This window comes from Cucumis sativus, chromosome 1, assembly GCF_000004075.3.
Source record: "Cucumis sativus cultivar 9930 chromosome 1, Cucumber_9930_V3, whole genome shotgun sequence".
Classification (NCBI taxonomy): Eukaryota; Viridiplantae; Streptophyta; class Magnoliopsida; order Cucurbitales; family Cucurbitaceae; genus Cucumis; species Cucumis sativus.
This window is the reverse complement of record NC_026655.2, coordinates 5,156,557-5,178,020: the sequence shown is the minus strand read 5'-3', so window position 1 is coordinate 5,178,020 and position 21,464 is coordinate 5,156,557. Positions and strand designations below refer to the sequence as shown.

Here is a 21,464-nt window from a genome sequence, read left to right as displayed (position 1 = left end):
TATATGGTTTATTTTTATAGCATTTTTAATGTGTTTAAGTGTACCTATGTTATGAAGAGTCATGCTCCCATTCACTTCAATTGCTTGGACCCACCTAATTAGGCATAGAGTTTCAACTTTTACATATTTTGTTCCTAAATTATTGCAACCACAGATGGTGAACTGATGCAGGTTTATGTCTATTATGATCTCTTTCTCAATGATTTTTAAAGAATCTTAATTATAATCGTGAGTTTTTTTAAGAGTATATATATACATACATACATACATATATATATATATATATATATATATAGTTATCTGCCTCTTACACGTTTTCAAAATCTAAACCAAAATTGGAAAATCCTTGGAATTTTTTTTGCTAAGCATGCATTGTGTTTCCAATTTTTTCTTATTATGAGTATTAAAGATTAGCTTAGGACTAATAATTGTGATGTTTTTTCTTTTTCTGAAGAGGTAAAAATCATGTCAAGGAATTGTAAAAGCAAAATTTTCAAAATGAAAAAAAAAAAAAAAAAAAAAACAATTTTGCAATAAGAGCTTTATTTTATTTTTGCATGATTACACGTTTTTTTTATTAATTTGGTTACTGTTTTATGCTTAGAATTAAATTATTACTTTAGACATAATTATTTTTCGCAAATGTGAATATGAGTAATATTCGAAGCTTATGTAATTTTATTCTAGACACGTTTTTTTTCTCTTTGTTGGTGCAAAATAATTCAATGTATTTTGATTCTATTTGTTTGTTCTTTTTTTTTTTTTTACTTTTTAGTTCAATTTTGATAATAAATTAGAATATTAGCTTCTTCCTCACGCCTATATGCTTGTGAGTATAGAAAAATTAATACGAGTTTCATGGTTTATTGAGTTTTCTTACAAAAGTGTACCCACGATTTAACTTTTTAAAGAAGAAATCATATAAATCAAAAGCATCCCATTAAACTTTATCCCATATTAAGGTATAAACATAAACATATTCATAATCACAGCTAATTACATAGAAAAGGTAAGGTCGGAAGTGAGAACATGATAAATGAGGGCTTATACAAATATGGAGCATTCTTTAAGTTCAAATTTCCCCATGGGTTGCAACATTAATTGGAAATAAACCAAAATAAATAGAACCTTTTACTAAATGAAGAAATAGAGTGGACAAAAATACCATAAATTGAAACAAAAGTACATCTTCGTTGAATATGGTTTAAATGCGTTGAATATAGTTTAAATGACCAGCAACGCCAACATGAATATAATATAACTAGCATCAATGTATAAATCAACTTTGAGATTTAAGATTCAATCTCATGCCTCAAATATGGTAAAAATAAAAAAGTAGGCATTGGATGACCTTAAATATTCTAGATTTATGTTATACATATAAACTACACAATAAAATGTTAACTATTATAAATAACATAGTTGATTAAGGTACATAAATCTAACAAAAAAAAAAAAAAAGTTAAAGCTTTGAATCCTTCACCAAGAGAAGTTTCATGTACAAGAAAAATAACTCTGAAAAGTTTGTAAATTTAAATTTGAACTTATTAATATTGTAAATCAAACACATTCTAATATAGTTTTTGTCTCGTTAGATAAAACTTTCATTAAATAATACAACAATGTTATACGCTAACTAAACATTTAGACTATAGATCCAATTATGTAAGTTGGCATCAGGTCCACAGGTGCCTAAAGTCACTACCAAAAGTTAATAATTTCATAATTTAAGCTTTGCTTATTTGTAAGACATAAAAGTGATTATCATTTATCAAACTTTATTTCATTCTATTGTCTTATCAAAATCAATTGACAGGGATAAAAGAAAAGGCAACAAGATAATATCTAACAAAGAAAAACAAAAACATTTGTGTGAAACCATTCTCTTAATTTCAATTCAATATTTGTCCCATAAAGACACAATACTACATGATAAATTATAGGTTTAATCTAACTGTTCTCTGAACTTTTTAAGTGGATTAAATAAAATTTTAACTTTTAGAACTCCTTTTCATTTGCTTTAATTTATATACAATGTGCTTTATATATATATATATATATATATATATAAGTTAGGATCTGTTATACAAAAATTGATTTAACAAATACATGATTTAATAATGGTAAGTTGCTCAAAAATATCTAAAAAGGAAAAAAAAATTGAAAGTTGTAATGACTAATTAGATACAAATTAGCTACAAGTTTAAACACTTATTAAATACAAGCAAAAATAATCCTAAATTTAAAACTAAACTTATATATCTTCATATATAATTATATAGGAACAAAGAAACAAGCTATCTCCTCGTAATAAAAAGAAACTAAAATATTGGATTAACTTATCCAAATTAGATTGGCAATTCAAACATTAGATCCTTGAGATGATATTTTGGTTTGGTGTTATTTATAAGATCCAAACTATAATAACTATTTTAAATCGATTATATAATAGATTAAATTGTAAATTTGATTATATGAATTTGCAAAAGTTAGAATTTAGTTCTGGTAATTTGATAAAAGATTCATAAATAGTGTCTACGATTGATTCAATAAAAACTATCTATGAGGATTTTATCAAACTATAAGAAACTATATTCTAACTTTCTCGACTTATGTATAAGATAGTGTCTAAATGCATCTTGAGCTACACTTATCTTTGTGCAGTTGTCTACTTGTTTTAGTAATAGATTTGAACCATAAACTTTTAGTTGTACGAAGACATTCAAATGTCAATTAAGTTATGTTCATTTTGACGTACACTCACTTTCTTGTCCAACCATAATTTATAATATTACTATTCTTTCTATACCACACAAACTAATAACTAATCATCTTCATATTAGATGATCCAAAGGCAAACCTCCTCCAATTTGGCATAAGGATCACTCACTTGCACATCAAGCGACTGTTTCTAAAAAACACCAAAGGAAACTGAAATCCAACTAAACTCTTTAATAATATATACACAAATCCCTCAACCAAAAAAAAAAAGTTGTGAATCTAAGCAAGAGGAACAGAAATCTGCCAAGCCTTAATATCACAGTCCAAACTACCACTATAAACCATAAACGAACTGTCGTTTGGGTTGAACCGATCAACCGCCGCCGCCAAACACTTGACCGGACCGTTATGCCCTTCCAAAACCCTCAAACACACATAATTTCCGGCCACAGCCTTCTTCCAAATTCTTATCGTTTTGTCCGCCGAACCACTACAGACAAAATTCAACACCACAGCCAAACACAATATCGCCTTCGAATGGCCTCTCAACACACCTACCAACTCCATTAGCCCACCTCCTTCCTCCTTCTCCCAAACCAAAACCGATCTGTCACAGGCGCCGGAAAATAAAACCGACCCATCTTCGGTGAGAGCCAAGGCATTAATTCCCGAGCTGTGTTTTTCAAGTGTTTGGACCAAAAAATGTCTTTTCCCATCTGGGTTTTTCCTCCACACTTTAATCCTCTTGTCCGTTGATCCAGTGTATACGTCACCGTCTCCGGCGAGCGCGACGGCGTTTATTGCGTCATCGTGAGCTCCGGCGACGGATTCCAGGCATTTGAAATCGGAAGTTCGCCAGATTTTGAGGGTCCGATCCCACGAGACGGAATAGAGAAGTGACTCATCGTTTGACAGAGCAAGAGCTGAAACCGTATCAACATGATGAACCCATGTGCATTTCTTGTGCCGTCGGATTTGGACCTGATTATTGGGAGTCAAAAGCTTGGCCGTCCGATCGCCGAGCGTCGGGAGAGTAGCTAAGCGAGTGTACTTTTGATGGTGATCGAAATCATTAAAGATTTTCCAGACACGAATTTTATGGTCTTGATGAGCACTGTAAAGTTTGTCAGAAGAAACCACAAGGGATTTGACTGCACCATGTCCGGCTGTAACCATATTGTTTTGGAATTCTTCCTGATTTTCTTCACAATTTTGCGATAAGTTTCGTCTCCATGATCGGATTTCTCTGTCGGAGGAACCCGAGTAGAGAAACTTTCCGGCGAGAGTTAGAGAAGAGATGTAAGAAGAATGGCCTTTGAAAGTAGTTTGACATGAAGAAGACGAAGAAGTAGAAAATGAAGAAGAAGAGTAAGATTGATCAAAATATGTATCAGAATTATGAAAAGTTTGATGGTATTCCATAATTCCCATTTGGAAGCAGTGATTGTTCAAGACCGATGATGACTTAGGGGAACTTTTTATAGATGAATTTTTTTCTTTCTGTTGGCAAAAAGTGGGAGAGACAAGAAATGGCCCACTTTGGTTCTTTCTCTGTATAATTTTGGAGAACGTAAAACGTAGGAAATGGTTCTAAACAGCCTTTAATTGACTTCTATTTCTAGATTTTATTTCTATCCGCCATGCATAGAAGCTACAGCAGAACTTGCTTTTTCACTGTTACATAATACAGACTCACCATCTTCAAATTTGACCTCATCCCATTCAGATATTATATCTCTCTACCAACTGATGGACGACCAAATATTGAATAAAAAACATGAAATCTAAGATGGGTTTAATCCATTTTGGCTGAGAAAACAAACTAATGGGGTTTTGTTTTTGGTTCTAATTGACAGTGACGGCTTGCTCGGGCCCCTCTCCATGAACGAACCAACAATCAGCTTCCAGAAAACGGACAACGCACTATTTACTTAAAATTATAAATACAATTAATCAAGACTTATCCTAGGAAAATTTTGGTCTTTAATCTCAGATTAAGTGGCTCTATCTTTTGTTCTTTTCTGTTTTTGTTTTCTCCTTAAAAGTGGAAGACAACTCAATGTAAATCAGGATCTATATTTGATTGGGTTTTTTTTAAAGAATTATTTATTTATTTGGGGTGGTTTTCTCTTTACACTGGTAATATTTGGTTTGCAAAGAGGCATTAATATTCCACATCCAATAAAAAAATTTGGAGAGGAAATGAAGGAGAAAGAAAAGGTTTGGACCTGAAAGAGATATTTCTCTTTCACACAATGTTTTGATGTCATTTCTGGTAGGATTTGGGGATGATTCTTTACTTGGCCACCCACTAAAGTAAAATTGATAATAATATTATTAAAAGAAGAAAAAACCCATAGGGTATAGTCTAAATTAATGTACATATGTGGCATATGCTTTTTTGGAACATATCTTTATAAGTTGCCAGCCCTAAAAGGCTAAAATGCAAGTATTTGTGAAATCATTGAGATTATTTAAAACTTTCTTTTCTCTCAAAAAATGTCCGCTCCTCCCCTGGAAGTTCCCCTAATTTTGCCTTATTTTTAAAAATAAAAAACATATTCCTTCATTACCCCCCTTTATTCCATTATGGTCCTTTGAAATCATGTTCCTTTTCATTTAGAGAAGCTAGTTTCTCCCAAGATTTGAAAAGATCTGTTGAATTCATAAAAGAATTGGTGAATTCAACATAGAGTTAGGGCAATCTCGAAGGTATAAGTCACTGTATTTTTTTTTTCTTTTGTTACTGAAAGTAAATATGTAAATTTCTTTGTTGATTTGTTCACTGAAAAGTTAAACCTTCGTATCTAGGGATGAAATTTTGTAGTTGATGACATACAATTGAACAAGAATAACATGAAAAAAAAATTCAGGGGGAAAGAATATCATTAGTATTTGTGATTTGAAAATTTGGACTTGGTCTAAGAAAACTGATAGAATGGTATTTTAATCTTAATTTAGTTTTTTCTTTTCCTTATTTTCTAGACGGGCATAATGAACTTAATCCTAGAAATCTTGACTCTAGTTCAATAATATCGACTAATTCATGAAATAAGAGATGACCATACCATTCTATCAGTTTTGTAAGTTTGAGGATCTAATTTTAACACTTGTAGAAGTTTGGGGATCGATTTGTACAATAAAAAACTTGAGTGTGATTGCAACTACCATCATACTTCGAAGGTGGTATTTGCAATTTGTTCCAAAAAAAATGATTAGAGATTCTTGTTAGGGAAAAGAAATATCCTTTTTGAGCCTTCAAGTTTAAAACTTTCTCAGTGACCCAATAAAGGAAACATCCATCCTACTCCAATATAGGGCAAAAGAGGATGGTAAAGTTAGTAACATTAGGCAAAAAGGTGAGAGGAAAAGTTAAAAAAAGAGGAACATGGTAAAAAGTTCGATATAATTTTGAGAGATAGTGGTAATAGTTTTCCACAAAAAGGAAGAAAAGAGATAAATAATAGAACAGCAGAGGATGGAAATAGAGGAAAGCACATGGGTCAAGGCTTGTAACTTTCCAAGAGATTGCATTTTGGCCTTTTTCAGCTGCTCCCTTAAGTGCTCCACTGAATGGGAAATTTGTTAGATGTATTTGGTACGAAGATCCTTTTTTGAACACCTCCTCTCTGTGTGTCTGCAAAAGGACACTCCCATTCTTTTCTTTGAGTTTGAACCCTTCATTTTCTGCCAAGTGTTTGGCTCCTCTTTTCTCCTAGAGTAATCTATCTTTTTGCTTGGCTCCTCTTGATTTCTTCCCCTTCTTGAGTGCCTAACATTAATGCTTCTTTTCAAGGTTTTCATTTTGTAGATAGGTTTTGTCTTCATTTCCTATGCTCTAGGTCAATATTAGGTTAAGGTTTTTGTTTATAAGTAGGAGAACTGGTTTTTATTACTGGACCATGCTGTGACAAAACTAGGAAGAAAGTTCAATTAAAGGTTAAATTACATCTCTAGATCTTATAGATTCTTAGGACAAAATCATTCCTCGTCCCGAAGGATTACTAATAAGAAAAATATAAAAGAGAATGTGAATCCTTCTTTATGGTAAGTTTAAAATCTAGTAGTCTAAGCTAAGGGAGCTAGAAGAGAACAGATATAGCTGAAAAAGGATGTTTGTACGTTCTTAATGAGATGTTAAGACATCCCAACTAACATTTGTTTGGCTTCCCTCTTTTGAGATTGTACTCATTTTGTCGTTAACTTAGTAAAGTTGTTGTAGTTAGTTTATCGGTCATCTTGATACTCAAAAGATCACGAGACTTTTAACCCACTCTAGTTTCCTTCTCTACATTGTGTTATGAATTACTAGTCTTTTTACTAGTTTCAACTTTCTTTCCATCCAATATACTAAACTTAAATGAAAGAAAAGATTGTGACTTGAGATTGTAGTATGTTCCAAAAGTTAGGTTGTTTCACCCCTCCCCTTCCGTTCTTCTCGACTTTCATTTCAGTGATTGACTACGACGTTTGAGAAGCTGTAGTATGCTCTCTCACTTTCATTAAAGTCAGAATTATTGATCACAAAAGAAAAGTATTTCACGAACCAGATTAATCTTTGTTGTCCGTTGAACACCTATTTGTTTGTTTACCAACTTCGATACGAAATCATAAATAAGCTCCATCGAGGATTGCACGGTCCTTAGTCCTTACTCCTTGTTGCTCAATATTTCGGGCAAGGGTGGTTATTGCTATAGTATTACACAGACTAGCACAATGGTCATACTTTTCAAATAGTTTAGCTCATGTCCTTGGGGTCAGCAGGTCAAGCCTAGGCGTGTTTTGTTCTTGCTTTCTTTATTGAACGCTCTACAGTCTATGGATGATTAGAAACCTCATTTAAAAAAATTAAAAAAAAAAAAAAAAGAAGAAGAAGAAGCTGGAAATCAATGTTCAAAAGTCCCTAAATTCTCATCGATCTCCGTGGTAAACAATTGGAATTCACTGTTGAAAATTAATATTCGACAAAGATAAAACAGGGAAATTGCAAATAATATATACTATACTAGAAAATTCTTACGGGAAAAGTAACAAGTAGAGAAGAAAACTTCACTACGATGAAAAAATGCATATTTAAAAGAACTACAGCTACCAAAATATACTATGTACTCGTAAACAAATCCTAGATTACATCAACTTTGATCAAGGGTTCAGTTTTTCTCACCTAACAGTTGCACTGCAAACTTTTAAAGTACGGCAAGAATTCAGATACAGATCTATAATATTAGAAATTTTCACCGGCAAAAGAAAGGGATTAACTAAAATATATACATATATATTAAATCAATTTTAAAGATCTAGACTGTTCAAATAAGATATATGGTGTTTGTTGGATCAATTATTGACATTTTATCAAATGTTTCTTCCGCATCTTTTCAAAAAGATCCATCATGAATAGATTTGAACATATATATATAGGTAATGTGATCCTTTCAGGAATGCATCTTTAAACCTAGGAAATTACGTGAAAGTACGACAAGGAAATATCTAGGATATTGACATACCACCATATCTGCTCTTTTAAATTCCTTTTCCATACTTTTTAGCTCATTTTCCCTTTCAACTAATTTCACAGACTCATAAAATCCTTTATATAATACTTTCATGATACATAACCAAAATAGTCAACCGTTTTATCTTCTTGGTTGCATATATCTAAGCATCTAACTCTCACATAATAAATATACGTATATCCAATAATTTCCTGATTATATATTTGAATACGTATAAAGATAATGAGTCCCCACATTTTTGTAAAGGTATGATATTGTTCATCTTGGAATTGGGCTTGTATATTTTTGCTTTTGAACTCTAGCTAAAAGGCATCATACCAATGGGGTTAATTTCCTTGCTTATATACCTAAGATCTTCTCGACTGTTAATTCATGTGAGGTTGTAATGGCATCCATAACATATGGTTTAGGTATCCTAAAATAAAGGATTTGTGAATAGTAGTTTGAATCTAAACAAGAACACTAACCTTCACCAGTTATATAATCACTGTGCTTGTAAAAAAATATTCTAGAAGAAAGAAAACAAAGAACTGTTTGACAAACTAAACAGTTTGAAAGTTTAAAACTAAAATTGAAGCTCTATCACAGTGTGAGTGGCATAGAACTATTCATACACTTTGCAAAGCAAAAGTATGTAGTGATTACCACTAGACCCTGAAAAATAGTGGGAGGATAGTAAGAAAAAAACCTCACATCATCGATATTGGCCACAATCCCACCAACAACAAGCTTACAGACCTAATTGCACTAAAAAAACCCTAATTCAACACTAAATCCCCAATTTGCTAACAAGTTTTTGACTAAATGTATCCAACTGACAAAAATTGCAGACATCAGCCATTTGCTAACAGGATGGACGTTATTATAATTTTTTCAGTAATATGAATAAATAAAGCTAAAGAAATGTTTTCCAAGATAACAAAATGCTGATAAAATATAAATGATGAGATGATCTGAATTTTTCTTTTAAATGCGATATGGAAATAATGGGGTTTTTAGTTCAGATTTGATTACCAGACAATGCCCAATTGGTTACAGCTTGGAATCCCTATCCAAATTCTGAATGTTGGTCCCATACATGACAGTGGCAATGTAGTCAGCAACCTTTAATCAAAATTTACATCAAATCCTTCGATTTCATGTCAGATTTTTCATCTCACAAGCTGCGATTTGAAGAATAAGAAGAAGAAGAAGAAGAAGAAAGGGATAAGAAATTAAAATCGGTTCGAATTTAACCTACTCTGTTCTTTCTCGCGATTATTAGGCTCTAGAAAATGCAGAGGACATGTTTGATTATAAACAGAAAAATGAAACAGTACAATTCGTAAGCATCAACAAACAGAGAAACTCACATGGAAATTGGTGAAAATTTACTTCAAATTTTACTCGATCTGTAGTCGATAATGAAACACTCCACATGGAAATGAAGAGGAAGAAGAAGAAACAACCGGGAAATTTTCTCTTTCGTACCAAAAATTCAAAATAATTGTTTTTCGCAACTACTCTCACTTTCACTGTCATGAAATAAAATTAAATCAAAATTTCTCCAATTTTAAGGTCTCTTTCTCTCTTTGTTCATAGTTAACTTCACAATTACACATTTTTTAGGGGTAAAAATAAATTTATCTACTAAATTTCAACAACAAATATATATAGGAAGAAAAAAGGATAAATTTTGAAAATAACAAGTAAGGAGAAAAGAAGACATTCGTTCATTAAATGTCTTTATCATAACTAAATGCATGAACAACTATTTAATTTTTAAAATTATTACGTTCATTCGAACTTCAAACAATAATGAGATACGAGTACGTCTTTAGAGATAAAACATTCATTTATCAAACTAAAGAAGTTTTCAATTAGAACTTCTAGTAGATATTCTTCTTCAAATTGCAATTTAAGAAAAATTGGAATTTGTTTTTGTAATTTAACCTAATGTTGACGCCCATGGAGTTTAGTGTCAAACATCCATATCTATATAAAATCAACAATTTGTTTTTATTCGTTTATTTATTAAAAAAAACTATCATTTGAAAGTATTGGAATGTCATAACAAAGAAATGTGCGAAATGAAAGGAACATCATTGAGGCATTAAATGATTTGAAAGAAAGGGACTAGGTTAGGGTCAACATTGAAATGAAGGACATCTTGGAAATTAGGATCCAACGGTAAGGTCATTTTTGTGTTTAAGTCATGAGTGGTGGTTAGGCATATCAAGAATGATTAGCAACTTGTCAATCAAAATCAATTAATCCCAAATTGATTAATTGGTTTAGTAAATCTTCAAACTAACTTTAATATCGATGAGTAAAGATTGATTGATCGATCAAATTTTGTCCGTTTTATCAAGTTAAACCGATTTAACACTAAAAAAATACTTTTTAGAAATTTTCGAATTAAAACTTTATAAAACCAATCTTGACCGACCCTTACTTTTTTCGATAAACTGACTTCGATTTAATTAGTCAAGTTGGTTTTTCGATCTATTATGCTCATCCCTCGTATTGTTTCTCAATACTAACATTTCAAATTCGTATAAAGCTATCTCAAACATAGTTGAATTTGTCAAAAACATAATAACCTTCTCACGAAACAAAATCAATGATGCTAAATAAATATACAAACCACCTTCAATGGCAAGAGAAGAGAAACCTTACCACAAAGAACATATTTTAAGCCATAAGAGAATTGGATGCTAGAATTGTTTTGTATCATCAATTCTGATGTAAGGTTAATTTACAATAAATATGAGTTTCTCCTTTTGTATGAAACATATCATTCATTAAGATTCACGATCTGATTTTTTTGAGGTTACTTAGGTTACATAAAATTCAATCCCAACATTATCTTAGCATAAAATTCAATCCCAACATTATCTTAGTTAGTTCCATCGATTCATTTAAGTTTAACGAGTTAAAACACCAGTAACTTTCTTTACAGATTGAAAAGGATAATAAATCCAAGATATTATATTAAATCACTGACAGTAACAACACCAACAATGACAGAAGTATTTTGAGCAATGAGAAAATTGGAAGCAACAATTGATTTTTAATTTCAACCTCAGCATTTCCTCGGTTAAAACCGTCCATCTGAGACAATTTAGGCATGATTAAACTAATCAAAAAGTTTCTTAAGAGATTAAAAGTTTAAATCGACAGTTAACACAAGTGATATCAGGAGAATCATTCCAGTAACCACTGCCTTGATTTCTCCAAAATTTAATGTCCTGTGATAGTTCAGCAGGATGAATAGGAAAAGAATCCTGTGGGACTTGAGGAATTATATGGCATGAAACAAGTGGAAGAAACAGACAGCAAGCTATAGATAGAGGACTAGTACCAGAAGATCATCCAGAATCGATAAGCCAACTTCTCTGATTTGGAAGTTTTCTTTGCAATCATTTACTTTCACAAGAATTGCATCCAGAAACCTAGGATGTTGTCGAACAGACAAGCAAGACAATAAGATTTCCAGACGAAATTTCCAATATGTATATCATTTTGATTCCAATAGGAAATCGCTTTTCAACAAAGGCGAAGTCGCCCATTTCATTGAACAATGTAGGGGAAAAGAAATAACTACAATAAAATAAAATGGTGGGAAAGAAGAGAGAAAAAAAAAATACTAACAACTATGTTAGGCTTGTTTTCAGGATAATACAAACAAACAAGAACCTATTGGAAATGTTTGGCACTTTCAAAGATGACCTTATACTACGTTGGTGCATTAAGGAAATGCAACCAAGGAAAAGGTCAAGCTTGCATTTTTTTTTTTTTACTAACGGCAGTAGAAACAACGCTTAATCGAGATAAGCTTATTAAATATTTCGAGCACGCAACAAAGCACATCAAGAAATTTGTATAGGTTTCTTCACTGCTTCAGAATACCATGATTTCCAAGCTTCCACGTAATGGGAGAAAAGTTCTTTTAAGGCTGACGATTCCAAGAACAAACACCACAACATTAGTTTGTATCAAGTTTGAAGATCATCTTAAAAATTCCAAACTTGTCACCTAATATTGACCAATAAAGGTTACAATATCAAGCATGAGAAGCGGTGCTGAAGTAAAATTGAAAACGAAAACTAATGGGAGTACTGAAGATATATGAATAGGTGACTGGAGTTTGGACATTCAACCAATTGGCCATTTAAATCCACTATGGCATTTCAAAATAAAACAGCACGTTGTTCAACTGTGTTTAATTAGGGGATTTACCTTGATTGTGATACTGGGGACGGAATGTTGAGGAAAGGTTTTCCCAGTCGTGAGTCCGCTTCACATTGTTATTGTCCAAGACACCAACTTTAGCTACTGATACCGGAGCAAAGGGTCCAAATTGATAGCTCTTGGAAGTTCTTTCACATTCTTGATCCTGACTGTTCTGGCTATCCTCTTGTGAAGAATTATCGCACTGCACTAGCTTTTGCATGTTGAGGCAATGATTAAAACCCTGATAAGCAGAATTTTCAGCCTTAGTCTTCTTATAACTGACATTTGTTACGTCAGTTCCAAATGCCCTTTTTCTGGACTCTGGAAGAAGGGTTGGCTCATTCTTGACTTTACCCCTCACTCCCAACCACCTAAACGCAGGCTTTCTCGTGTCCGTTGTATGAGTCTGCCCATAATTTCAACAAACGTAAAACTTGTGCAAAAAACAACAAAAACCAAACAAACACAGCGCCCAGTACTTTAAGGAAAGTGTCAACGGAAAATATTGATATCATGTAGATGATAATGGACATTAGAAAAATTATAAAGAAAGTGTCTAATCAATAAATAAGCATTTAACCCTGATTAAACAAGTTAAAACTATTATTATTAGTATTATGTCTACACTAGTGATGTTCTTATATATTCAGTAGGCTTTTTATAGTATAATTCACCCCCTCCCCTACTGTAGATGTCGAACTTAAAGAGCTTAACACCCTAGGCAATATGGGGTAATGCAGTACCTTTTCAATCAGATTCATAGAAGACAGCACATTTGCAATGTCGTATAGTCGCCTTACCTTAGCTGTATACAATAAAAGATATGTTATTATCAAGCATTTTCCAGTTCACATTCTAAAATTAATATCAAAGTTCAAGATTTCTTACTTCTCATTATTGATGAATTGTGGCCATCTCCTAATAAGAGCTTAGCAGCTTCATCAAGGGAAATCATATTCACCTGTAAGGTCAATTTCTATCAGTCAACAGAACTCACACAGAGACTCATCCATAAACAGTGAAAGATAAGGTGGTTTATTTTTTCACTCACATGACTGCAGATAAATAGCTTAACAAAATTTTGTGTAAGGAGCGCCAATGACTTCTCCCTTCTATTGTCTGCAGATACTAATACAAAGTGTAAGGGAATCTCATTGTGGGAGGCAACCCAATTTTATTTAGCACAACAAATATAAAGGTTGAAAATTGAACTCCAAACATACAAATGTTGGCAAAAGACAGCCAACTCAAACACACAGAATAAATTCAAGCAATCAAAAGAACCAAACTGAAAAAAGGCAGATGGGCAACTTCCAAAGATAATTAGGGCCAATTCAAGTAACAAGGAAAATGCATACCAGCTTTTAACGATGATGAAGATGATTTCGGCACAGCTGCAGTTGAGGTCTGGCTTCCAGTTGGATTAGAAAATCTTTCATCCTCATCCTCATCATCCGAGACCTAAATGTGATTAAATGCAGGACAAGGAAACGTCAAATTCCAGCCCATACGCATGCAACAAATGGGAAGAAATGAGGAAATATGAACTAAAAAAAGAAAAATAAATTATCTTACTTTTGCATAATCGTTACCATCAGATGCACTGCAATTCTCCCTCAATCCCTCTTCCTATCAAACAATTCAAAACAAATTACGCCATTTCCATAACCCAAATGGAGACAACAGCAGAAATTAAATCAGCCCCAACTTTATTTCTCCCAAGGAAAACCAAATCAACTTACTTTAAGATCTTGTAAAGCCTTAGGGATTGCTCCAAACCCATTCCAACTGTACTGATTCTTCGCCTTTCTCGATAGAACCTAAAAAACAAGGAGGGAAAACACGATCTTAAATTAGCACATACACAGAATAAGACTAAACACAAAACAACTTCATTAAACACAAAACAAACCAAAAAAAAAAACAATAAAAATCAAATTAAATTCCCCACCCCAACGCTCTCCAGAACATTCACAATATCATAGATCCGCCGCCTTTCCACACCTGTACACAAAAAAGAACCCTCAAATTTCAAGGAGACAAAATAATCAATACCAAATAACTAAACATCTCATACTACAAATTCAAACTAGAATTAAACCTAATCGCGATGCAGCATCGTCAAGCCCAATCGAATGAACTCCATCGTGGTTATACAAGCTCAAAAAACTACACAAAACCCAAAAACAAATCAAAACCTTGGAATCATAAAACAAAAAAGCATCGATTAAACCGATAGAAAAAAACAACCATACTTTGAGCATAAAAGACCAAGGGATTTCTGCTTTCTACTGTAAGTATGATGTCTAGAGGAAGAAGAATCCGGTAAAGCGGAAGAGGATGGCAGAGCCGCCATGAAGCCTACGCTGTCACCGTCACCACCGCCGCCGCCGCCGCCGCCGCCGCAGATCTAGAAAGGGGTGAAGGAAATAATGCGGGAAGTGAGGTTGGGAATTGGAGGGAAGAGAGAAATGGGGTAGAGAGAGAGTGAATGAGGACCGTTGAGATTAAGAAGGGAGAGAGAGAGATGAGAGATTTTAGACTTTAGGCGGGGGAAAGGGTTTTTCGTAATTTTTGAAAAAGGAATTAGAGAGCGTTGGATCGTTGGATTTGGATTATTCATTTTCTTTTGGCCTTTCGAATATTTTTGAATAAGCGGGAAGTTGAATCTTTACGCGCCTCCGCCTTTACGTGAATTATTATCATCCCTTCTTTTTTCAAAAAAAAGATTTTTTTGGTACACGTGGATATTAGCATTTCTTTTTCTCAAATTAAATGCAATCGAATTTTTATTTCATTACAAACAAAAAAACAATCATTTTTAATAAATGAAAATGGGTCATTTTAAAAAACAACAAAATTCTTTAAACACTCTCTACTCATTTTAATTTTTTTGCAAAAATAATTTCATTTCTTATTATTGGTTAAAAACTTTATGCATCTCATTGCATACTTTGAATACCATGCCGCAACAATTTTACTATCACTAGCAACTCTGTTGACGATCATATGACCACTATTTTAAATTATTAGTTTGATATAGTTTATAACGATCCTTTATAGTAATTAAAATATGTGTATAGTTTGGATAATAATTATAATACTTTTCAAACAATCTATATAGTTTAGATATATTCTTTTAGTTTTACTTACCCTTTACAATATATTGCCATTTTGGGTATTTAGATAAAAGATTAATGTACAAAAACAACAAAAATAAAATTGTGATAATATAACTCATGTCAAATATTTTTAAAATTGCAAAAATAACAGGTGATTTCAACAATAATCATGTTTTGCATAATTTTAACTTCAATTAATACACAAACCAACCATCAAATAACTTCACACGTTTGAGAAAAAGGCTTTGGCATTGGTTTTTATCAAAATCTTATTAATTTTGTTTGGTACATATGCTTCATAATTCACAAATATTGTATAAAAGACAACTTATTAGATACTAACAAAAATACAATATTTACTTTGTATGAGTTGCGTTAAGGGTACTCCACTTTATACCAAATGTGATATATAATCACTTTAATACGACTCATTCTATATATAAATTTACATTCAACATTTAATTAAATGCAAGAGAGAGTCGATGAAAGTATAAATTCAACGAATAGCAAAAGGTCAAAGTTCGATTTCTCATCCCATAGTCGCTAAACTAAAAAACGAACCAAAGAAATATTGTAAATTTGAAATGTATACTCAAACAAAACTCAGCAAATAATTTGAAGTGAAAAGCATATGTATTACACCAAGTCCACTAGTCATTATATGGAGGCAATTATTGGTCTATCTTTATGCAAACATTTGTTTTTAGTTTTTAAAAAACAATTATTCTTACATGTTTTAAAGGACTTTTCATTGTACTGTTTTTTTTCTTTAGGAAACTTTTCATTATATTGTCAAGCAGCATTCCCATCTTTCATCATGATGTCAACAAACCTCCTGCATGATAGAAGAAAATCTCCCTTAAAAATTGTTAAGATCTAGAACCTTAATGAAATTCGAGCAGAAACCATTTGGATACATTAAAATTTCCAAACCTATTTGGTAAGATTTAGCTGAGATGCGAATTGCTTTAAGATCAAAACTTCCAAGACTAGAATTTATCAACCTACAAGTTGTAACTTGTAAGATAGAATGATCTTACCAGATATGAATTGCAAAAGGTTCAAGAAGCTTTAAATAACACACCATCAATCAAAGCAAAAAACACTAAGATACCCCTAACTCAGCATTGCAAGAAAAGGATAAAACTGGATAACTATTACACTAAGACTCTAACGTGTAGATCATAGTTTGAATCTTCGAAATGCTTTGCCGCTCATCATAGTTATTCAGTCTAAAGATCAAATTAGAAACCAGACAGCTTTAGATTTCTAATAAATACAATATCAAAGGACTTAATTACAGCCATAAACCCAAACGGAATCAGTAAAACTATACATTAATTTCCCACTCCAAACCATCAACAGAGCAATAACCTTAGTTATTATAATTGGGGTGGTTTAAATTGAATTTCTAAGGGCTTGAAAACACTTTTTTTTAACCCTTACGAAACCAGAATACAACCAAGCCTTGTCAAGTCAATGGTGTTGTGTTCCTGGATAAATTTGGTGGCATTTAGCTTACGGATGGCAATAAGAACTCTGCTCTCAAAGTGCCATCAAATTTCTAAAAATGGGAGATGTGACAAAGTATGTCTTTTTATTTATAGGCAAGAGTCACTGTGGATGCTGAAAACACAAAAAAAATTTACTGGTAAATATTTCAATTTCTATATTCTATTTCGTAAAAATACAAACGATCTTTCTTGATCAAGATTCATTCAAGATTTGGTCCATAGATTGTATAACCAGATCAAGAATAAGTAGAAAAGCAAAAAGACAAAAGGGTGGAAGTGGTGTTTCTTAGCTTACGTTTCAAAAACAGAAAACCACAAATAAAATAATGATCAAACAGGACCTTATAAAATCCAACTTAATATACAAGTGTTTTATATTAACATTAGCATATGTCCATGAAATCTTACATGTTTTATGTGAAGACTGTGGCATTCGACTGTTCTGCTTCTGAAAGTTTCCAACATTATCAGTATGGATATCTGTCAAGGAAAATATTTTGAGGTCAAATGATTATAACTTATGGTTAATTAATCAAATTAAGCATATTTTAACATCAAAACTGATATAGACCTGATATGAGCTAGTAACTAGCAAGCCAACTTGAAACAAATGAACTCCAGTGACCACTTATATCTGCTGCTTTGTACTCTACACCTGAAATCTCTAAAAGAGGAAATGCATTGTTGAGCCCTTTTTGTAACCATTTGGTTTTTATTTTTAGTTTTTGAAAATTAAGCCCACAAACACTAATTTCACCTCTAAATTACTAGCTCTGTAATCTACTTATTACCTATGCTTTCAGAAACCAAGTCAGTTTTTTAAACTTTAAAATTTTGTTTCTTTCTTTTTAATTGGGCTAAAAATTCAACTTTTTTGCTTGATAAATTTGCAAACCATGCTAATAAATTGAAAAAAAAAAAATAGACTTGATTTTCAAAAACCAAAAACTAATGGTTACCAAACAGACCATGATAGAAGACTTCAAGATATCACCTTCATTCTACCTCTTAACCAGGGGATCAAGGAGAGTAACTTGCCCATCCATAAACGATTCAAACACTTACAGATCCATAAATATAGTTCAAAATCTTGTTTGACGTATTCAGATAGAATGGAACTGGTTCTGAAGTGCCAGCTGCACAACAAGGTCAAATGAAGGCACTGAAACTCACACCATCATTTATAATCGATGCTAGCTTCATAACTTAAATTGGCGAGGAAGACGGCCACATTTGCTCTGTAGTCTCAAAATCTCCTTTGCAAAAGCTTGATTACCCGTCAGCAAAAGCCCGTTGAGAACTCGATTGAAAGTGAACTTCCTAGGAATGAATCCTCTATCAACCATCTCAAGCAACAGCTTCCCAGCAACCACTAAATCTTCAGACTTCTTCCTCACAAACATTGCACTAATCAAAACATTATACGTATCCAAATTTGGTAAGCTCCCCTGCCCCATCTTCTCAAACATACTCAACCCCTTTTCAACGTCACCAGCATCACAAAAGTACCGAATAGCAACGTTATATGTCTGAACATTTGGTTCACACCCATCAGTTTTCATCCTCTCAATAAACTCCATAGCCTTATCCATATTCCCTGCATGAAACAATCCTCTTATAACCACGTTATAAGTGGTCAAATTCGGCACATAACCCTTCTTTACCATCTCCTCAAACATCAATACTGCATTCTCCACACTATCTTTCTTACACAGAACCTGTATCATAGCATTGTAAGTTGCTGTTGAAGGAAGAATCCCTTCACCAACCATTTCATTGAAAACCTTTCGAGCCCTTTTAATTTCACCCACAACACCAAACCCATGAACCATAGTAGTATAAGTAACAACATCAATTTCAACTTCCCTCTCTTTCATTTGCAAAAAGAACTCCCAAGCTTCCTTAAGCTGACCAGCTCTAAAATACCCTTTTAAAAGTATATTGTAAGTAGTAATAGTTGGAGTTAAACCTCTTTCCACCATCTCCTTCAAAACCTCCAACGCTTTGGGTGTACGCTTAATCAAACACCATCCATTTGCAATTATGTTATAACTAACAACATCAGCCTTAAATTTTCCTCTCAAAACCTTGAACAGATTGTTATAAGCCATTTCTACACGTTTTGACTTACAGAGAATGTCGAGAATGGTGTTAAACGAATGCAGATCCTGAGGACACCCATGCTCCCGCATCGACAAGAAAACCTTGATCGCTCTATCAGGTTTTCCAGCGGCTACGAACCTCTCAGCTATGATTGCGAAGGTTTTTGAACTGGGTCCAATCCGGCGAGCTCGCATTCGAGCTACTAGAGCCCATACGGTCTTGTAGTCACGCATACGACCTGCAATGTCGATGGCGTGGTCGAAGGAAGATGCAGAATGGGCATAAGATGGATGGTACTCAAGGTGTTTGAAAAATTGCAGCGCTTTCGGTCCATGGAACCATAGGCGCTTGAGAACCTTGTCGACAAGTTCAGGGGTAAATTGAAGTTGTAATCCATGGAGGGATCCCCTCAAGCTTTTAGGGTCGGATTCGAGGACAAGAGTGGCGATATCCGTAGCGGCGGCGGCGGTGTCTAGGGCGGAGGTAGATTGGGTAATGAAGTTGGGACATGAGAGGAAGAATCTATGTAATGGTGGGGAAAGATGGAGAAAAACAGTATTCGTCTTCGTCTTGGTTACTCTTCGATTGATTTTTCTTCGAAGCATAGCGAAAATGGTGGTGCTTTTGCCGCTGATCGAAACATCTTCTTTTTCCCTCTTCCTCTTGATTTTCCCTCCTATTTTCTTTCTGCCCAAACAAAATAATTTTAACCCTTCCAGGGTTTTTCTAAATGGAATTTTTACCAATATTTTTCAATAACTATCGAACTATACACTAAAACAAATCAAATTTTTTATACAAATAAAGCATATAATTGTAGTTTATGTTTTAAATCATAAATTAAATTTAACCCCGCTTTTAAAAACATATATGATTTGGGGTTGAAATTATCAAATCGACGTAACAAAATGTACGTTGTGATTTACTTCTCGATGCTCATTCGAAGCTATAGTTTATTTTTTCTCCTTCGTCAATTTTCAATATTTGTTTCTCTTCTATGTAACTTCTAGGTTATGCAACAAACTCTTTTATTTAATTGGGAGCCATGTATAATTATGTGAGTCAAATCTTCATATTTTATGTTGTCTACAAATGTGATTTTAAATCATGATACATCTCTTTCGAGAAAAACGAGAAGCACAATTTTTTATGTGACTGTGAAAACCATAGAGCAGCTATAAATAAATGTTGTCAATAAGTTAGATTGATAATCAACAAATGAGGTTGAAAATCAAGGAATCAACTAACTATGTTTTATAATTTTATTTTTCCATTGAAATGGGTGAGTAACCAAATTAGCCAGGGTTAAAATGAATGAAAAACAACGATAATGAATGTTGGCAAAAGTAGCAATAAGCGACAAGTGTTAGTATGGATTGTAGCAACAAATAATGGATATTTTGTTTCGATAATCTTCATTGCATAAGCTAAAAATATTTGGTCCACACTTCAACCAGGTGAGCATATTACCATAGCTCACACGGTGTTTGAGTCATAATACAATAGTTGACTGATTCAAACTATTATTAAGCAACTATATTAATACTACTTGAAATACAAGTTATTATTTTCTATTAAAATTAAAACAAGAGATAGTTGCAAATATAACCATTATATTCAAAATAATCAAATATGTAACGTTTTAACAATATTGAAAATATACCAAAGTTTATCAAAATTTATTGCAAATACTGGTCTATATCATTAATAGAATTTGTTATATTAACAAATTTTTTAAATGTTGATATATACTAAATTATTTTGAATATGATTGTTACATTTCCAACTATCATTTGAAATAATATCCACTTAAAGAACTACTGGGCTTTGAGAAATTGAGTCAATCGTACAATTATCAGAAAATATAGTTACAAATTTAACAATTAGATTCAAAATAATTAAGTATACAGTAACATTTAAAAAAATTTGCACATGTAGCAAAATTTGTTAAATTTTATCAATGATAGTCAAATTTTATCAATGATATAAATCTATCATTGATAGACTATACGAAGTCTATTCGCAATACAAGTGTATCAACGATAATTTTACTATATTTGTAATTTTTTAAAAATATTGTTATATTATTAGTTATTATTTCTAAAATAGTAATTACAATTTGATGGTTGGGCTTTAATGAGTAAGTGGGCTTTGATGTAGTTTGGGCCATAAATGTAAAGAAAGCAAAAGAAAGAAAGAGAAAAGAAAAGAGAATACACAAACATGGAAAGAGCCGATATAGAAGAATTTTGAAGTTGTAAATTTGTTATTTGATT

The 21,464-nt window shown here is 32.6% G+C and overlaps 3 protein-coding genes across 15 annotated transcripts; all 3 read right to left on the bottom strand.

Annotated features, from left to right (window-relative positions):
* Positions 1–2,708: 2,708 nt before the first annotated feature.
* Positions 2,709–9,734, bottom strand: LOC101220949 (protein JINGUBANG). Its single transcript, XM_031880231.1, has 2 exons — positions 9,587–9,734; positions 2,709–9,397 (listed from the first exon to the last, which is right to left on the bottom strand). The coding sequence occupies exon 2, from the start codon at positions 4,150–4,152 to the stop codon at positions 3,001–3,003; it is 1,152 nt and encodes a 383-aa protein (XP_031736091.1). The 5' UTR covers positions 4,153–9,397; positions 9,587–9,734; the 3' UTR covers positions 2,709–3,000.
* A 1,450-nt stretch (positions 9,735–11,184) lies between these two features.
* On the bottom strand, positions 11,185–15,077 carry LOC101219210 (E2F transcription factor-like E2FE). 5 transcript variants are annotated; one of them, XM_011653102.2, is made up of 11 exons: positions 14,705–15,074; positions 14,551–14,618; positions 14,401–14,453; positions 14,192–14,269; positions 14,025–14,078; positions 13,808–13,910; positions 13,501–13,577; positions 13,338–13,410; positions 13,193–13,254; positions 12,456–12,855; positions 11,185–11,668 (listed from the first exon to the last, which is right to left on the bottom strand). In XM_011653102.2, the coding sequence occupies exons 1-11, from the start codon at positions 14,803–14,805 to the stop codon at positions 11,646–11,648; spliced, it is 1,092 nt and encodes a 363-aa protein (XP_011651404.2). In that variant the 5' UTR covers positions 14,806–15,074; the 3' UTR covers positions 11,185–11,645. The 5 variants fall into 5 exon arrangements, with proteins under 5 accessions (XP_011651404.2, XP_031736097.1, XP_011651400.2 ...); XM_031880237.1 differs by lacking the exon at positions 11,185–11,668 and adding an exon at positions 11,706–12,171 and having other exon boundaries at positions 13,250–13,254; positions 14,705–15,077; XM_011653098.2 differs by lacking the exon at positions 11,185–11,668 and adding an exon at positions 11,706–12,171 and having other exon boundaries at positions 14,705–15,072.
* Positions 15,078–16,158: 1,081 nt separating this feature from the next.
* Positions 16,159–19,899, bottom strand: LOC101218969 (pentatricopeptide repeat-containing protein At1g74900, mitochondrial). 9 transcript variants are annotated; one of them, XM_031880092.1, is made up of 4 exons: positions 17,657–19,899; positions 17,494–17,565; positions 16,505–16,575; positions 16,159–16,406 (listed from the first exon to the last, which is right to left on the bottom strand). In XM_031880092.1, the coding sequence occupies exon 1, from the start codon at positions 19,791–19,793 to the stop codon at positions 18,285–18,287; it is 1,509 nt and encodes a 502-aa protein (XP_031735952.1). In that variant the 5' UTR covers positions 19,794–19,899; the 3' UTR covers positions 16,159–16,406; positions 16,505–16,575; positions 17,494–17,565; positions 17,657–18,284. The 9 variants fall into 9 exon arrangements, with proteins under 9 accessions (XP_031735952.1, XP_031735953.1, XP_011651373.1 ...); XM_011653071.2 differs by lacking the exons at positions 16,159–16,406; positions 16,505–16,575 and adding an exon at positions 16,703–17,197 and having other exon boundaries at positions 17,657–17,749; positions 18,080–19,899; XM_011653084.2 differs by lacking the exons at positions 16,159–16,406; positions 16,505–16,575 and adding an exon at positions 16,703–17,197 and having other exon boundaries at positions 17,657–17,740; positions 18,080–19,899.
* Between the last annotated feature and the right edge of the window lie 1,565 nt (positions 19,900–21,464).

Excerpts from the sequence above, each read along its gene's own strand:
- LOC101219210 (XM_011653098.2), bottom strand. The coding sequence starts at position 14,805 with ATGGCGGCTCTGCCATCCTCTTCCGCTTTACCGGATTCTTCTTCCTCT. Across the intron at positions 14,079-14,191 it reads AGGCTTTACAAGATCTTAAA|GAAGAGGGATTGAGGGAGAA; the intron begins GTAAGTTGATTT and ends ATTGTTTGATAG. Across the intron at positions 12,172-12,455 it reads TCCCCAGTATCACAATCAAG|CCTTAAAAGAACTTTTCTCC; the intron begins GTAAATCCCCTA and ends TGGAATCGTCAG.
- LOC101218969 (XM_031880092.1), bottom strand. The coding sequence starts at position 19,793 with ATGCTTCGAAGAAAAATCAATCGAAGAGTAACCAAGACGAAGACGAAT.
- LOC101220949 (XM_031880231.1), bottom strand. The coding sequence starts at position 4,152 with ATGGGAATTATGGAATACCATCAAACTTTTCATAATTCTGATACATAT.